The sequence below is a fragment of the Myotis myotis genome, unplaced genomic scaffold (genome assembly GCF_014108235.1).
Source record: "Myotis myotis isolate mMyoMyo1 unplaced genomic scaffold, mMyoMyo1.p scaffold_m19_p_9, whole genome shotgun sequence".
NCBI classification, from domain to species: domain Eukaryota; kingdom Metazoa; phylum Chordata; class Mammalia; order Chiroptera; family Vespertilionidae; genus Myotis; species Myotis myotis.
Window position 1 is genome coordinate 32,402,259 of NW_023416401.1, and position 18,028 is coordinate 32,420,286.

At 45.8% G+C, this 18,028-nt stretch overlaps 1 protein-coding gene and 1 pseudogene across 3 annotated transcripts in view; both read right to left on the reverse strand.

Annotated features, from left to right (window-relative positions):
• Positions 1–12,915, reverse strand: part of RAB31 (RAB31, member RAS oncogene family) — a 133,117-nt gene extending 120,202 nt beyond the window's left edge. Inside the window, exon 1 of one of the 3 annotated variants that reach the window (XM_036321813.1) lies at positions 12,617–12,904. In XM_036321813.1, coding sequence (XP_036177706.1) covers positions 12,617–12,655 — 39 coding nt within the window. In that variant the 5' untranslated portion in view covers positions 12,656–12,904. Of the gene's footprint in view, positions 1–12,616 lie in introns of all 3 variants that reach the window. The other 2 variants (XM_036321812.1, XM_036321811.1) reach the window with 2 other exon arrangements.
• On the reverse strand, positions 7,100–7,819 carry LOC118663164 (annotated as a pseudogene).
• Positions 12,916–18,028: the final 5,113 nt, after the last annotated feature.

Consider the following 18,028-nt stretch of genomic DNA (forward strand, 5'->3'; position numbering starts at 1 on the left):
GATATTTTTTAATAAGTAGGAAGTCAAGGATATATGAAGAGAACAAAATTCCCTCACACTCCACTCATGAGCAAGAACAAAGATGTGCCCTTTGGTTTGTGACACGTTAGTTATGATGAGTAAATACAAAGCATAGGGCTGCTGCAAGTGAAATGTACAATAATACAATTCATGTTAAAAGCAGCAACATGTTCAAAGCAATAAATTATATCAATTATAATTGTAACAATACTTTTAAATTTGTACATTTTTATTGTACAATATTATATATTAGGTTATCTTACTAAGATTAACCTATGAGGTGGACGTTTAGAAATAATACAAGTCATCTTTTTAAATAGAGGTCTTTCTTTTAAAAAATTGATATACCATATTTATTAATAGTTCCTTTTAAACTGAATTGTGTGGGGAGATCTTGAAATGACTGAGTTCATGACTCACATGCTTCTATAAATGTCTTCACGAGAAGAGCATTTTAAAAAGGCAATTGTGTAATTTGCTTTATTTTGTCACATATATTTGAGGTTTCATCAGAATCTATGTGTTTCTATGGTAGTATCTAGGATTTTCAAGATTATCCATTAGTTGCATCACACCAGAAAAAGCAGTAAGACTGTGAGTTGGGGCCTGCTGCTCTGGGAATAGCATCTCGGGCCCAGACTCGGCATCGCTCAGAATATACCTCCACATTCCACCTGGTGGTGCCCAGGGACCGAAGATCGGACGCAGCCTTCCTTTCCCTGAGTCCTGCCAACACTGACACTTCATTAGGGAAAGAAAGCCTCCATTAGCCATGGCCAACCTGCATGCTTACAGCAGTATTTCTCAGGCCTTTTAAAGACTCTACCGGCTTGTTTAAAGGGAAAAGCAACCAGGGGCCCCAATGTAGACTTTAATTATTGTGTAAATATGTACAAATAATGAAAATTTACACAAACTGTTTATGCTATTGTAAAACAACGAAGACAAATGTGTTAATTAGATACAAGTTAAACTATAAATCCAGTAACACTCACATTAGCAGTCTAATATGAGGGATGATATTGCTCTGCTAAGCTGAACCAGCTCAGGGCTGTGCTGGATTCTGAGGCCAGCACGTGCCATGTGATGGTTCAATTCCCTCACACTCCACTCACAATCTGTGGGCAGTTTTCAGTCTACCTTCAAGTCAGTCCAAGTGGGACTCCACTCAACACCTAGGCCAGTGGTTGGCAAACTGCGGCTCGCGAGCCACATGCGGCTCTTTGGCCCCTTGAGTGTGGCTTTTCCACAAAATACCAACTTCTGCACATGGGCCACAAAGTTTCAATCGCACTGTACATGCACGCCCGCACGTGGTATTTTGTGGAAGAGCCACACTCAAGGGGCCAAAGAGCCGCATGTGGCTCGCGAGCCGCAGTTTGCCGACCACTGTCCTAGGCATTCCCCCGCCTGACCTCCCACCAGACCGTTGGCAGCAGAGTCCCCTGCTGACCACATGCATCCTCCTGTGGTCACAGTCCACCCTCCACACTGCTGCAAGGTATCGGATGGTGTCCCTGCTCTGCTTCCCACACTGGAACACAAGTCCCCACATAATCAGCCCCCCAAATCTTCTGCTCTCTTCCCAATGGTCACTCTGCTCCAGCCACACTGGCCCGCCTACAGGTCCTCAAACTCTCCAGCTGAGCCCCTTCCATCCCAGCCTTGGGGTCCCCTCTGTTGAGAGGGCCCGAAGATTAAATATTCTCTTTGTCTTTGCTCCAGGCCTTCTCAGTGAGGCCATTCTCAAGCCCTGACTTAAAGCCACCACTTCCCAGCCAGCACTCCTAGGCCCCTCTCTGCTTTCTTTCTCCAAAGCACTTGTCACCATCTGTCATATGAAGTATTTATGTCTGTTGCCTCTACTAGAATGTCAGCTCCATGAGGCCAGGGATTATGGGGCTGTTTTGTCACCTGCTGTATGCCCAACGCGAGAGGTGTCTGGTAAATATCTGTGGCATGTGCTATGGAATCACCTGGTCTTCACACGGTCCCAGTATATGGTTTCTGTGCTAACTTTGCCTCAGTTCTTTCCTCATTAGTCCGTTTTAATGGGCCTTAAAGTTGTGACACAGAGTTGTGTTATAGGAGGATCACCTGGAGGTTCAGGATATAATTTTATTTTATTTCCTTAAAGAACATCATTGAAATCAATAGGCACAAAAAACCTGCAGACTAGATCAACACCATAACTCTCCTAGGCCCATTTAGAGAAATACTAGATTAGAGAATGGTGAGAAAGCCATAGCCCCACCAATGACGAGGTCACAGAGCACACGTCAAACAGAGGCAGCTGCCATCTCACAATGAAATAGAGGGCACAAGTGAAAGCACAGCACGGCCTAGTGAGCCACTCAAAGTCTATGTCCCACTGATGACACCTGTCCTTTCCCCACCCGAGGATATACACTGGCACATTTCAAGGCCCTTTTACATCTGATCCAAGTTTACATGCCACTTTCATTATCAGTAATTTCCACTGACAGCCAAACGGAGGTCTGCCCACCAAACATCTCCTTGGGCACGGCAGTAATTTCTTTATGGGCTTTATGTTAATTACCCCAGTAATGTATGCACACGAAATCAACCAACAAAGAGAAGCAAAAGAGGTAACTTATCAATCAGCCCCTGTCCCACCTGGACAACCACTATGACGCTTGAGTCTTTTCAGAACCTTTCCCATCTGTTGGTGCGTAATGTAAATAGAGGCACACATTTCCCTCTTCTGCAGCCAAACTAACATCAGGCATTCAAAGGCGGCACCCACAAGCCCTTCTTAGCCAATCCCCAATTCCGCCAGCCCTCATCTTAGGGACATTTGGCAATTGTCGTGTACCATCCCACCAGTTGTCAGGTGTGGTTACTTTACCTTTCCCATTTAGGCCCTAGCTGACCAAGATCACTGCTGGACTGACACCTCCAGGACAGAGGCCCCTCCCCTACAGGAAATGGTTCTGTGAGCCTGTCACACAGCAGCCACGCATCTCCAGTCATCTCTCACAGCGCAAGACCCATTAGTTAAATCTTCACTGACTTCTTCAGACCCATCTTGTTGTTTTTAGGACAGAAAACGCCTCAAAGCGTAAACCTGGCCAGGTTATTGGCAGCAGAAGGAAGGGTCCCTGTGCGGAGCTCAGCATGCTCCCTGCTCGTGAGGGGAGCAAGTGAGAAGCAGAGCTAGAAACTTTTTCCTGGATGTCTCCTTAAAAGGAGGACAGACTGATGATTCATCGATGAGAAGTGCAGAAAATCAGAAAACAAATTTAAATGGGGGAAGAAAATGATCCTGCAGAGCAGAAGAGAAGAGACGCCGCAGAAGAAATGGGGTGAGCCTGCTGTTGATCATAAAATAAAAAAGCAGTCACCCGAATGTAAAACAGAATGCAGGGAACGAAGAAGAGCTATGAGCAGGTGAGCCATGAGGTCAAGGAGGCAGGCAGGATGATTTTTTTACGCCTGCAGGATTACAAGCTAACCAGAGGAAAACAAGACTTCCGCAGGTTGGTACAATTACATATGTTACTATAAAGAAAGGATGTTAAAGGCATCAACCTGCACACTTCAATTTGTGATCTCAAAGGAAAATCAACAGCTATCATTTTATTACTAATCATTTCCCTACCTCATAATTAGATTTAAAACTGGATTAAGATAAACATGGATTACTTTATGAAAAAATAGCCTTCTAGAAGTTGGTTATCAAAAAGTTTAGATAATATTTTAGCTTCTAAAATAAAACATATCTATGAAGCATGTAGTATGATGCTATGAGATGTTCTTTTAAAAAAAAAGACAACACATTGCGGGCAGATCACGTGTTTTCCTATTACACAGTGTTTTACATAAATGTTAAAGGCACGCCTTAATACCCATTGCATTTTGAAGTTATTTATTACATGTTCTTACAAGCTAATATCTTTTTAAAGTATGATACTTTGTAAAACGTTTTTTGTACTCATTCAATAGAAACTTATCTGACCACTGGGTAAAGCTAGCAATAAAACTACTGGTGCACAATGTATTCATTAAACTTAAGCTTGCCATAAATGTAAATGCCCTGGCTAATGGTCAAAAATAACAAAACACACACACACACACACAAAAAAAAAAAAAAAAAAAAAAAAAAACAGGAACAGTTCACTCTTTCCCCTCACCAGCAAAGGGCAAGTTTTACATGAAACCCTGTGTGTGTGTGTTTGTGTCCCTCCCTTCCTCTCTCTGTCTCTCCCCTTCTCTCTCTCTCTCTCTCTCTCTCTCTCTCTCTCTCTCTCTCTCTCTCTCTCTCTTTCTCCTTCCTTTCCCTTCTAGGGGGGGTCTTGGATGGAAGCACTTTTTTAAAACATGTTTTTATTGATATTTAAAGAGAAAGGAAGGGAGAGGGAGCAACAGAAACATGGATGGCCTGGCCGTCTCCTGCACTCCCCCTACAGGGGGTAGAGCCCAAAACTCAGGCCTGCGCCCTGCCCTGGAATCGAATCAGTGACCTTAGTGCATGGGAGGACACTCAACCACCTGAGCCACACCGGTGGGGCCAATGGAGGTCCTTTCTAAGGACCACACAATCTATTTGCAGACCTCAGTTAGAACAGTGATTACATGGGGCAGAAATGAAGTAATACTGGAGAATTCAAAAATTTTGACAAACAAATACAGTTGGTACAAAGGGATCCAGCCCTATGGTATCTTGTTCAAGAAGAGAAAAATGGAAGGAAAATGATTTCCCCTAGGTCCTGCTTGCTCTCCTGCAGGGCCCGCTCAATCTTCTGATAACCCAGGTCTTCTAGGAGCACCTGGGGGAACTGACCTAAGTAGCTTAGGCTACCTTCTGGGTTAAATTCTGAGCAAGCAGAAGCCAACTTCACGACCTCCAGTGAAGTGGAAGCAGGTCCGGGACATCAGACGTAAGAAAATATGTCAGAAAAAGACTCATCGAAACAGAAGATTCCACAGTGAGAAACTTCATTCAGTGACACCGATGTTAAATCCCACTTTCCTTTTCCTGATTTCTGCTGACAAAGTTAGGCAGCAAGAAAGACAACTCTGGCTCCACCAGACATACGTGTGACTCTCAGCAGCTCAGGGATCACACCACAGTACTGAAGATACAGAACCAAAGTCAGCCCCTGGGTAAGTGAGAGGTGATGCTGCACTCTGGTCCTGCCGGAGACTGAACACACCTGATCACCCACCACCCAACCAACCCGCTCCCCACCTCCCAGAGCTCCTGCGCCCCTCACTCAGCTCTGTCATGTCTTTTTTCTATATAAGATCTTCTGGTAGGCTATAGATTTTATATTCCCCAGCTTCCTGCTAAAATCTAAGTTCTACAAGGCCAAAGCCCTTTGTCTGTTTTGTTCAGACACATCACTGCCTGGCACTTACAGAAGTGAAGAGATATTTTCTGAATGAGTGTCACAGAAGTAAATGGGAACGAATATTTTAATATTATACATGAGCACATAAAAAATAAGACCAACATCACTTTTGTTGTCTTCTCGCCAAAAAGCTGAGCCAGAAGAAGCAATGAGGAAGCAATCAGACTAAGATCTTGGGACTTTCTAAGCAACTGGCCTGGGATTCTGCAAAAATACTAATGTCATAGTAGGAAAAAAAAAAAAAGGAGATGAATTGCTTTAGATGAGAGACATGACAAACCAAGGTAATACATGATCTCTGATGGAACCTGGAATTTTTTAAAACACCTGTTAAGGCTATTTAGGGACAAATGAAAAAGCTGAGTATGGACACTATACTCAGCACTATTGTTGCATTTGTGTGGGATAATGCTGTTATAGTTGTGTGGGGAACTGTCCTTTTTCCTAAAAGATATATACTGAAGTATTTAGGGGTGAAGTGTTATAATGTCTGCAATTTACTTTCAGGTGGTTCAGGGGGGGGAAAAAGTATTGTTATTTAGATACATTAGAAAGAGAAAGCAAGAGTGGCAAAACGTTAGCCCTGCCATGTGAGATGCCTACAGACAATTCACTGTACTACTCTTCTAACTGTTTGATAAATCTGAAATTTTTCAAAATAAGCCATGGGAAAAGCAGAGTTAAAAATAAAAGAACTCATTCTAGAGAGAGAGTGGAATCAACCGGAGAGCGGTCAGCCCAGGAGTGGGAGGGCTGTGCTCCTCACCTCCCTACACTCTCCAACTACATGAGCCCTCCAGAAAATACCTGAGATCCGGGGCCACACCTGCTCCCTCCAGGGCCTGGGGTCCATGCCACCATTCCTCCTTTGAGGCATGTTCAGATCCTTCCCACTCCAGGAAACCTTCCCAGATCGCTCCCTCCCCAGCACCCAACATATATAACTTAAACTCCACCATCTCCTACTGCACCTCCAGCATCCCATGCATCACAAATGCCATGGATACTAGTTCCTGTGCACATGCTTGTCTTTCCTGCTCAACCAGGCATCTCCATCACAAGCAGGGACGAGAGACCCACCCTCCCTTTCTATCTCTAGCAGAGCTTGCACCACAGCAGGTACTCAAAACAAACCTTTATTAAAACACTCTGTTCCTCACTTGTCCTTATGTCTAATAAGATGGAAGATAGTCAATATTTAGCATCACACTCTGTTACTTCTGCTGTGCATGGCTCTGTGGTAAGTGTTGTCACAGGAACACAGGCCATGTAGTGTAGTACATTGCTAGTGTGTCCACATCCTGGGAAAAGCAGAGTACTCTTTGAAGACAGGCATCAAACACCCACAGCTCCCGGCATGAAAGAAGCATGCAATAAATGGTAAAGGACTGAGTGAATAAATGCCTGTTCCATTTTCAAACACATTATAAATTATAAAAACTAAAAAATGTATAATAGTTGCACTGACTTGCAAGCACTAAAAATTAGCTAAACCTGTTGGACACAATTAAATGTGAAGACGTTGCCCTAGCCGGTTTAGCTCAGTGGATAGAGCATCAATCTGTGGACTGAAGGGTCCCTGGGTTTGATTCAGGTCAGGGACATGTACCTCGGTTGCAGGCTCCTCCCCAGCCCAGGCCCTGGTGGGGGCGCATGCAGGAGGCAACCAGTCACTGTGTTTCTCTCACATCAATATTTCTCTGTCTTTCCTTCTCTCTTCCACTCTCTTTAAAAATCAATGGAAAAATATCCTCGGGTGAGGATTAAAAAATAAAATAAATAAATTTGAAGACTTTTTCTCATTCATGGACTCAAAATCTTTGTATGTCCCAGCACCTATTTTAAAGAGGAAGTTTTGCTCTCTATATCATTGAAGAAGGGAAATTATCATTTAAACAGTATTCCAGTTTATTAAATAAAATTTTTAAGTATTACAAAATAGTTAACTTTCATCAGCTTCCAAATTTATGTTGTTCCCAAATTTTGCAACTGAACTTTCAAATCTGAGAACAATCAGAGAAGTGATTCCACCCCAGATACTAAGTCATCAATTTCTTCTTGCAAATTTTTCTTCTAACATTTCTTGTGTTTCTTCTTGAGAATGGCTAATAAAAACATCGCAAATTTGATAAGGTATCATTAAGCAGCTAGGATCTGCAAGCATGATGTCCTCACGTGCATCTCCTGGAGTTGTTTCTTTTTTGATATCTATTTCTTCCTTCTGTTCTGTGATTCTACTTGTATTCTGTGCAGAGTTGTTTATCTTTTGTTGATTTTTCAAAGGCAACATTGACATCTTCTGCAGCTGCCTCTTTGTGATGGCCGCCATCTTGGACTGGACCATGGTGAGAGTCTGTATCATCTATGTTGATTCCTTGCCCAGTACCACCAACGCTGAACCACACTTTCCACGGGGGTTCAATTTAATAGAGGAATCAGTTGTAGTAAAAAATGCATTATATTGCTAGCCTCTTTCCCCTCCTTCTCCACCCACCCCTCCCCTAAAGAAATGCTAGTTTCTGGGAAAGAAAATAAAAATATGTGTGTTAACAGAATCTCAGACTGGAAAGAAAAGCAAATGTGATGGTTGCCTAGCCCAGTCCTCCCCATACTTTACTAGAGGCCCGGTGCATGAAATCCGTGCACTGGAGGGGGGGGCGGGGTCCCTCAGCCCAGCCTGAGTCCTGTCGCAGTCCAGGAGCCCTCAGTCAGACATCCTTAGTGCTGCCACAGAGGCGGGAGAGGCTCCCGCTTGCCAGCCATGAGCCCAGCTTCTGGCTGAGTAGCACTCCCCCTGTGGGAGCGCACTGACCACCAGGGGAAAGCTCCTGCGTTGAGCGCCTGCCCCCTGGTGGTCAGTGTACATCATAGCAACCGGTTGTTCAGCCGTTTGGTTGATTTGCATATTAGCCTTTTATTATATAGGATATTCATTCCTTCACCAATGAACCCAACAAATTCAAGTAATTTTACAGAGTCCCTACAGTAACGGGAGCTCACTATTGCTCAAAGCAGTCCATTTGAGGCTACACAGCGCTGACTGATATGCCTACTGTGAGCAGGAATCTATTCCACTCTTGTGTCCTCAAGAACCACATGTGAAGGCCTGTACATATGTATCTGAAGCCCCCACTGCTCAGATGTCCCACCAAATCCCAGGTATTTGATTTCTAGGTGATGAACCACACCATACAGATTCAACAAGGCCAAAAAGAGAAGCATCATCAAGCTCCCTATCGGAAGCAGGAATGTCTTCAGTTGTCTCTTCACCATGCCACTCAGCTGTTGAGGAAGTGGCAGAAATCTCTAAAATGTTGTCAAGACAACCAAAATCCAAATATAAATCTCTTTGGGATTCTACTCAGAAGTAGTTTTTAAGTGTACACCATATACACCCAGAGAAACTAATAAAAGAAAAATCCTCTCCTCTCGCTCCTTCTATTTTCTTCTTCCTCCTCTCCCTCCTCCTCCTCCTCCTCTTCCTCCTCTTCTTCCTTCTCCTCCTCCTCCTGCTCTTTCTTCTCGCTCTCGCTCTCTCTCTCTCCTTTTGCTTTTTGCCAGGGGTAATGTGTGTTAAAAATGCATACTGGGAAGCTTTCCACCTTTGGGGTTGGAACAGCTGTTGCCTCAGTATTGTTTTTGTTAGTTCTTTTTTTTTTTTTTTTAACATACTTAGCTGTTTTTAAGGGAGTTGTTTTTAAGCTACATGCTTTATAATACTAATTGAGATTACAGTGTGGGACCATTGGCACACTATTGGCAAAAACCTAGGGTCCTAGGTATCCAGCTAGAACCCCTATCAAACACACCCTCCTGTATGGTTAGCTTCCAATAGATGGCCCAACTTATCCCAAGAAAGGTCATTCACAAAGGCTTTGGGGTAAAAACGAGAAAGTACACCCATAAGAATAATGAGAGTCAAGAATTTATAACAGGATATCTAAAGAAATCCAAGGTGCTTGAGTCCTTGGTTTTTCCAACAGCACAAAGCATTCAGAGAATGTTCCACAGACTACTGTCAATTCCATGTGGGAGCATTCGCCAAAAGAAATAAGATCAGACCTACCCTAACACCAGGGCTCTGAAAGGCACAGGTACAGGTAGAGAAGACATGCCATCTGGCCCACTCTCACTTCCACCTGCTACAAATGGCCTTCCTACCAGGAACCTCTGACCCCACCATGGAAGCAAGAGACTACGGCTAAGAGAGATAAAAGTCTACTCTACCTATGCCTAAAACAACCTTGGGAAGCACATCCCCAAGTAAGCACTAAGCCATCAAAGCTAAAAATTGGCACAAAAAGTCCCCCAACCTCTCCAGTGAGACAGCAAGAGTCCCATTAGGAGGCCCACATTTTCCATCACCTGCTCAAGAGGGCCCAACAGAAAGTGATCCCAACAGAGGGTGTGCCTGCTAGGGTCTTGGTTACACTGAGACTTCAGGGAGGTGTGGCAGTGCTAATAAAAAAACAGGAAGCTTAGTGCTAGCCACATGCAACACTTCACAGATCTCCTGACACAACCAGCAAAGGAGCTCAGGGTTCCTGTCAAATTTTTGAAAGGGCTTCTGACTTATCAACAAAAGATAAACAACTCTGCACAGATAGGGAGCTTGATGATGCTTTTAAGTGTACACCATACACACCCAGAGAAACTAATAAAAGAAAGATCCTCTCCTCTCGCTCCTTCAATTTTCCTCCTCCTCCTCCTCCTCCTGAAATCAAGAGAACAAACCCAAGGTAGTTACAACTGTTCACCCAAACGCTCTCTCACCCAAATAAAATCACCTTATTTGGGTGAACAATTGAGAATATAGCCTGTCACACATCTTGTCCGGGACAGGACCAGCGAAACCTGGGGACTTAACAAATATTATTCGATGTGGATAATAAGGTCACTGGCCTTTCACGTAAGATATCCTCTGACCTAAGACTAAAACCTAGAGCCATTCTCAAAAAATTTTTTTAAAAGGCCATGAAAGTGGTGTCATATGACTGGTACTTCAAAGCCCCGGTTTGTTCAGACATTATCTTCCTGCTCTGTTTTGGGACTGTTCTCCTTTTCCAAGCTCAAACTCCTACACCAACAGAGTAGAGTCACTGCAAAGAACAAGCAGACCAGGGTGAGGCATTGTGTCCAGGACACCACTAAGAGTGTGGTTCGTTCTCAGAGATAAGAGAAAAGGAGGTGAAGGGATTCCTTCCAGCTTTCTCATCTCCCAAGCTTGCTCACTGTCACCTGGAATCATAGCTTGGCAGGAAATGGTCCCATATATCTAAGAAGATCATCTGATACAGTCCTCTGCCTTAAAAGAAAAGATGTTATTATAGCCACTTTACAAAGGAGGTGACTGAGATACTTATCCAAAGCTGCAGAGCTAGTGAGTGGGAAAGAATGGGAACCCCGGAGCTGCCTCCTGGTGCAGGGCCCTTTCCACTGACCGGTTTCCTTACAGAAAGACATAGAGATTTATCAAACAGTGAACTTGAAAATAGTTCATGTGATGAGGCAGGGCCTGTGCCGTTCAAGGAGATGACAAGGGAGAAAACATGAGGGGGAGAGGAGGCCAAATATTTCCTACATCGTTTATTCTCATGGCCTCGCCTGACACACACAACACGTGTCGAAGTTGCTTCTATATTCCCTAGGTCATGACATTCCTTCTAAGTCTTGGAAGGCCTTGTAAGAGTCCAAAATGACTCCTCACAAGGAAACCATGGGATCCCTGGAACTGATGTCTGGACTGTATTACAGAGCCTGGCAGACAGTGAAACCTACCCCTGAAACACTAAGAAAGGTCAACAGAGGAAGCCCAGAGCAGCATCCCATCAGCTCCCAGCTGTGGCTGAGCCGGCCAGGGGGCAGGAACGCCAGGGGGTTTGTGCGGGAGGAACACGCAGTTTGCCAGATGCCCTGGAATTGGAGGGGAACCCCACAGCCCAGTGGATATGAGAGTTCTGGCAAAGGACAGCAATTAGGAGACAGTCAGCAACACGTTCTGCCAAAGGTTCCAGAGGAGCCTAGTCGGAGCCTGGACACCCCGCCGAGCTGCTACAAGTCAATCCTCGCCTAGAATCATTTCCTCTTTATACACTTCCTGTACATCCATCTTGACACACCAGTTAGCATTGCTTTGAGACGCGTAAGAACGGGTCTACCCCCACCGCTGCTCTTGTTTCTGGAAACGGTTTTCTTGGGACCAATGGCTTTCTTTGCCAAGGGCAGTACAGTTAGGTTCCGGCACCAAGGCTGCTGCAAACACCGCTTAAAACCAGCTCTCTCAAAAGAAGTAATTCTGGAATTTAGTGCCCTCACCCCCATCTCCCAGAAAAGGAAAGAAAGGAAAAGAACACCCCCTGAACTCCCTGGGCAGTTTTCAAAGGGCTGCCCTGTCCTCTGCCGGGTCTGTCGGGGCCCACCGCTTGGGTGTTTGTTTTTGTCTGTTTCTGGCCGCTTTCACGTTCCCCGGACTCAGACAGACCCAGTGTGGAAGGGGAGCTGGAGACAGGGGCTTGCTCATCCTGCTTTTATCGGGGGCACGAAAGTTTTCCAGGCGCAGACTCCGCAGTACGTGCTTCACCTCCCAGCCGGGCAGCCCCCCGCGCTTCCCCACCCTCCGCCGACTTTTCTTTTTAAAAAGTCACTAAACCAACTGCCCCCGGGAGGCGAAAGAGGAGTCGGCGCCTTGTCTTGTCCGAGTAACTAAAAGTTTCCACCGGAAGGAAATTATTAAAAGTGGAGGAGAAAGCCCTGCCCGGCCGTGGCCAGGACCCGCCGCTCTTAGCTCCAGCGGAGGGTCCCGGGCGCCCCGGCCCCGGTCCCGGCCCCGCGAGGCCCGAGCGGATCCCGAGAAACGGGCCGGCGGGGGTGGAACGAGTGGAGAAAGCCGAGCAGGCTCGGACCCGAACCCCAACAGGGCTGGGACGCGGCGGGGTTGTGGGATGGGAGGAGGGCCAGGGGCACCGGGACCAGGTGGGCGCACCGGCCAGGGAGGGCAGGGGACGAGGGGGTGCGGGAGGATGCGGGGGGCGCCTGGGCTAGGGGAGCCAGGGAGGCGCACGGACGGGCGGGGCGAGGGGAGGGGAAAGGAGGGCGTACAGACCAAGGGGAATCGGGGGTCGCGGGACAAAAGGGGGTGCAGGCGACAAGAGGGGTGCAAGCAGGGGGCGTGGGAGGCGCGCGGTCGAGGGTGTCCCCGGCGGCGGCAGCGCAGGACTCACCCCGAGAAGGCACACTTTGAGCTCCCGTATCGCCATCATGTGCTCGGGACCGGTCCGGGCAGGGGCTCAGCATCCTCCGGGGCCGGCCGCCGCGCCCACGCCGAGCCAGCGGCCTCCAGCTCCGCCTTTCCCTCGCGGCGCCGCTGGCGGAACCGCCACCGCGGCTATTTCTGGGCGTCACGTGGCCCCGGCCGGCTCCTCCCGGGGCTTCGGCCTGACTCCCCGGCCCCCAGCGCCCAGGAACGCCCCCAGGCAGCGTCAGCCGCCCCGGGACGGCGGCGGTCCTGGGAGGGCCTCCTCCCTCGGACCCACGCAGCAGCCAGCCCAGGCTCTCCGGAGTCCGCTCTGGTATCTGCCTTCCCGGCCCGACCGGCTGCAGTGCCCCTGGGGTGGACGGAGGACCCGACCCCACGACTGGCTGCGTCACTGATTTTCCCTTCTTCATCTGGGAAAGAAAAAAAAAAGTGGGTGCTGTCAGTCGAGGTCATTTACACAGGAGCATTTTGGAGTCTGTGTCCATCCCACCGTTAAATGACATTACAGGTTCCTGGCAGAAATGAAGCCAAGCAAGAGGCACTTGTGAGGATTAGAAGAAGGGTTAACTTTGCAGCCCACATGCTCCTGCAGTTCCTAACACTGGGGCTCAGTGGACCCCCGTGTAGCTCTTTGCTCTCAGCCCTGAGTTCATTTTTCTGTGTAGTTGAAAATGGTTCTAGAAGCAATATTCTGTTCCTCCCTCCAAAACAGGCATATCAGTGTCTGAAAAGGGAACACACATTCTAGAGAAGAAGCTGCCTTGCTCGGTATAGAAAATGCTACAACCTGCCTGGGCAGAGAGACACCCAGCCTTTAGACTCTAGAAATATGTAGCTCCAGGCAGACCCGCATCCTTTCCTAACCTGTAAACCAAGAGGTTCCGGCTGGAGACAAAGGTGGCTTGTGGGAACTACCCTGCTTTGTTCTCCATACATGGCCCAGTGTGCCTCATCCACCCAGATGACTACTTGTTGCTGCTAGAGAACTGACATCTCTTACCTGAATAATTCACTGGCATTTCCGGTTGGAAATAATATGGTTTAAAAAACAAACAAACACTTCATGCCCACTCCCAAACTCTCAGGCCTTTCTCCTGGCTTGCCAATTTTGATCAAAGACATTTCCATTCCCCCAGCAGACCACCCACCTTGATTACCTGGCTTTGTTCCCATTGAAGCCAGGGAGGTTAGGAGCACCCAAGTAGCCCAATACAATGGGGACTTCTGAATCAAGGCCTCCAGAGAGAAAATGTTAGAAGCTGGGGTCAAAACAGGCCACAAAACAGAGAATTGGCAATTAAATTCCCAGAGCAGCAGGGCTTCCCTTTGACAGGTGCAGGCTCACTCACACAAATCTGGACTACATTATTCAAAAAGTAGCCGTGTACAAGACACAGGTCCTGCTCAACATGGAGGTTATTTTATCAGTCTCTGTCCTAGGTTTAGTGTCCAATGTAAGGACGGTCTTCTATGTGGGCACTGTGAAAAGAGGCCAGCCTAGAATTACCCAGCCCTGGTAACAATGCCTCACTGTCCTCAGGTTTGCTGCGGAGAGAGAAAGTGCTACACAGCTGCCGAGGAGACATCATGGTAAAGCAACTCCTTGACCAAGGCCTTCTACAGCCTTCCTTAGCATGTAGCTCATCCCTGGACGTATGACTTGAATCTCCATGTAGGAGCGCTTCCCTTTGGCCTTTCTTCTCACTTCCCAAAAGCTGGCCAAATCAGAATGGAAGTCTCTTCCATTATCTACACCCAATGGCATGAGTGGGAATTCATGAAATCACAATAGGTCGCTGAGGACAGGACCATCTCCAGACAAAAATGAGCCGACATAATTTCTCTTCCATTCTCTTACTCTTCTTCTTCAGGATCCTTCTCATTCCACTCGCTTCAACATTAACCGAGGTGTCTGAGGTGCTTGTGTGGTTTCTAGGCTTTCCTGAAATAGTCCCTTGTTCAAGTCTTCCTCCACCCCCACCCTCGCCCAAAAATATACCCTAGCCTGTTTGCCCTGCTCCCCACCCCAACCCTATTAAAAATCACCTCATTTGAGATGCAAATCAAAACAACAATGAGGTACCATTTCACACCTGTCAGAATGGCTTTCATCAACAAATCAACAGACATAAGTGCTAGAGAGGATGCGGAGAAAAAGGAACCCTCCTGCACTGCTGGTGGGAATGCAGACTTGTGCAGCCACTGTGGAGAACAGTATGGCATTTCCTCAAAAAATTAAAAATGGAACTTCCATTTGACCCAGAAATCCCACTTATAGGAATATATCCCAAGGAAACAAAAACACCAATCAGAAAGGATATATGCATCCCTATGTTCATAGCAGCACAATTTATAATAGCTAAGATTTGAAGACAGCCTAAGTGCCCATCAGCAGATGAGTGGATTATAAAACATTGGTACATCTACACAATGGAATACTATGCTGCTGTAAAAAAGAAGGGACTCTTCCTATTTGCAACAGCATGGATGGAACTAGAGAACATTATGCTAAGTGAAATAAGCCAGTCAGCGAAAGATAAACATCACATGATCTCACTCATTTGTGGAATATAATGAACAACATAAACTGATGAACGAAAATAGAACCAGAGTCATAGAAGCATCAAACAGACTGTCCAATCTATGAGGGAAGGCGGTGGGAGATGTTGGGGGAGGGAAGAGTGAGGGGGTAAGAGATCAACCAAAGGACTTGTATGCATGCATATGAGCATAACCAATGGACACAGACAGGGAGGATGGGGTAAGGGCATGTGCTGGGGGGGTGGAGGCAGCTGGGGAGTGGTCAATGGGGGGGGGGAAGACTTATGTAATACTTTAAACAATAAAGAATTTAATTTTTTTTTTTTAAATCACCTCATTTGTATCTGATTCTGACCAGGCAGAATGCTGTGCTTTACCAAGTGGCAATTCTACTCTATCAACCGGACCACCTTCATGGGTTTATACTCCCTCCTCAGCCAGGTCACCCTTGGGGACTTAAAAACTGGCCTCATGAAAAACCTGGTCTCCGTGATCAACCCAAAGTGACACATTGACCCTCACCAGGAAGGAGGGAAGAGGACTGCTAAGAGGCATATTGGGGAGTGACAGGTCCGGGTAGCTCTCAACTTTTTAAAGACATAATGTTCTCTACGAATGCTATTATTATACTCTAAGATTACTGTAGTAAGGGCCTATCCTGACTCCTATCCTCTGGAATTTTCTGAAAATATGAAGAGGTTCTGATATGACTTAAGCAGGGATAAAAATTCAATGGCATATCACTGAGAATTTATCAACTAAAGTAATAGAACATGCAAGTTTTTCTTATGAGGCTTTTGTAAAGTAAAAGGTCACTGTACTAATTCAGACTTCTGCTTTTCTGCTGCTTTAATGTCTTCAGTGGCGCCATACAAGAAGAAATCCACACTCTTCAGTATAGCTTGCCCAACTTAGCCTCTACCCTGCCCACCCGGTGACACCCCATCATTTTTCAAAGACCTGCTCAAATATCATCTCCTTAGGAAACTCTACTCCTGAGCTTGACTATACTCGGCTCACATTTTTTTTTAGCATTTTACTGAACATAAATAAAGTAATAAGCAACTAAAGCCCTTTTACAAGAAGTCAGAGTCCAAACAGAGACACAAATGTAATTATCTGTCCGTATGAGAAGTACCCAGAGATTAGGAAAGGATCATCTCTGTATCACCAGGGTTTTCAAATGACAAGACTTTTTTCAAAAAGAAGAATGACTAGAAATGAATCTTTTTATCTCTATCTACTTAGGATTTTTTTCTAGAAACTTCTTTGGACCCATATGCTATTTAAACAAGCCTACAATTTTGTAGGTCTGTATGCCTGGGAGACCACAGAGCCATCTTCATGATATTTTAACATCTGATAGCTCAATTGATGTTTCTTTCTTTTCAGATTTAACCCATTGTAATAAGTCTGCATATGCTTTTTGGGGACACCTTGTATATGGCCCCGGGATCATTGAGCTATCCCCCAACAGGATGGCTGAGCCTGGTACAGTCCTCATCCTGGGATTTCATCTCGAAAGGTCCTGAATGGGAATGTCTTTTAAAGGAAAAGAAAAAGAATCATTCACCAACAAGTACTTAGAGAAAGTCTCCCAAGAGACTGCAAAGTGACTGGAAAAACCATCCCATTGTTCCTCTAAAATCTACCAAAAGTCAAAAACAGCCATAAAACTGGTCCTGTTTTTGGATCCAGTAACTGCTTTTTTGGACAATAACATAGAAACAAACATGCAGAAGTGAACAACTACTAAGCCTGCCTGTTTATGCAGAGACATGTACCCAAAGAAATACATTAGAGAAATGAAGAAAACTGCCTCCCTGAGATAAGGGGAGGATAGTTGCATTAACGGCAACATTAAAGCAGAGAAACAATTGAAATCGTTTAACATTTGGGGAATGGGTAAGTAAACTATGGTCTTTACAAGGGTACATGTCACGGTGTATGATGGTGTATGTTACTTGAATATTAAATGAAATGTGCATACTATGTAGGTTTACAGAGAAGTTTGTAGTAAATAAGTTTTTGTGACAGTAACATGACACAGACTGCAAGCTGGTCTCAGCAGACCAGTGGTGAGTCATCTAGTCTGCTCACGGACCAATTAAGGAAAAATGAAAATGTTTATAAACCTTGTTTTTAAAAAGTACATCTTTTCTATAGAACTTTAGTATCTGCAATATTAGTTAAATAGCCTTTTAACATGTCTGATTTTTTCTTTCTCCCTGCCTTTTTTCTTCTTCTCTTCTCTTGATTCCATAGGCTTTCTAACCAGCAAGTGCTGCCATCTCTTATTTGTAACTCAGACCCTTTAAGCATATTTTGAGGAGCAGAATCTGGGACATACGTGGTTCAGAGAGGGATCTGAGGGGCTTAGGAAAACAGAGGTGAGAGGATCCCACAATTCACCCACAGACTTGAAGAAGGAGACAGCACACATCAGTAGGGGGAAGAGAGATGTAAGTTGTTTGGGGAGAATTTACATTGGCTATAGATAAAGGGGGCGGGGAGAGGTGGAGTGGGACGAGTTCTGGGACAGGAGCAGAGTCCATGAGGGGAGAGTTGGCTCCTGTGGAGTGGCTGTGAGCAACACCCTGGGAAGTTCCTGTGTAAACAAGAAGTGGAGGCTCCAGGGGTTCCATGGCACCTGGCTCTTCCCTCCTTTAGATAATCCGGGAATAGCCGCCTGGAAACTAATTCAAAGTCTAACACAACTCAGGAATGTGAACAGTCTTGCTAGCTGAACCCCAGCTACTAATAGGCTACTCTGTCTCTTTCTCTCACTCTCCAGGCTGCTATAATTTAATTTAGGACATTTCAGAATTTTTATCTT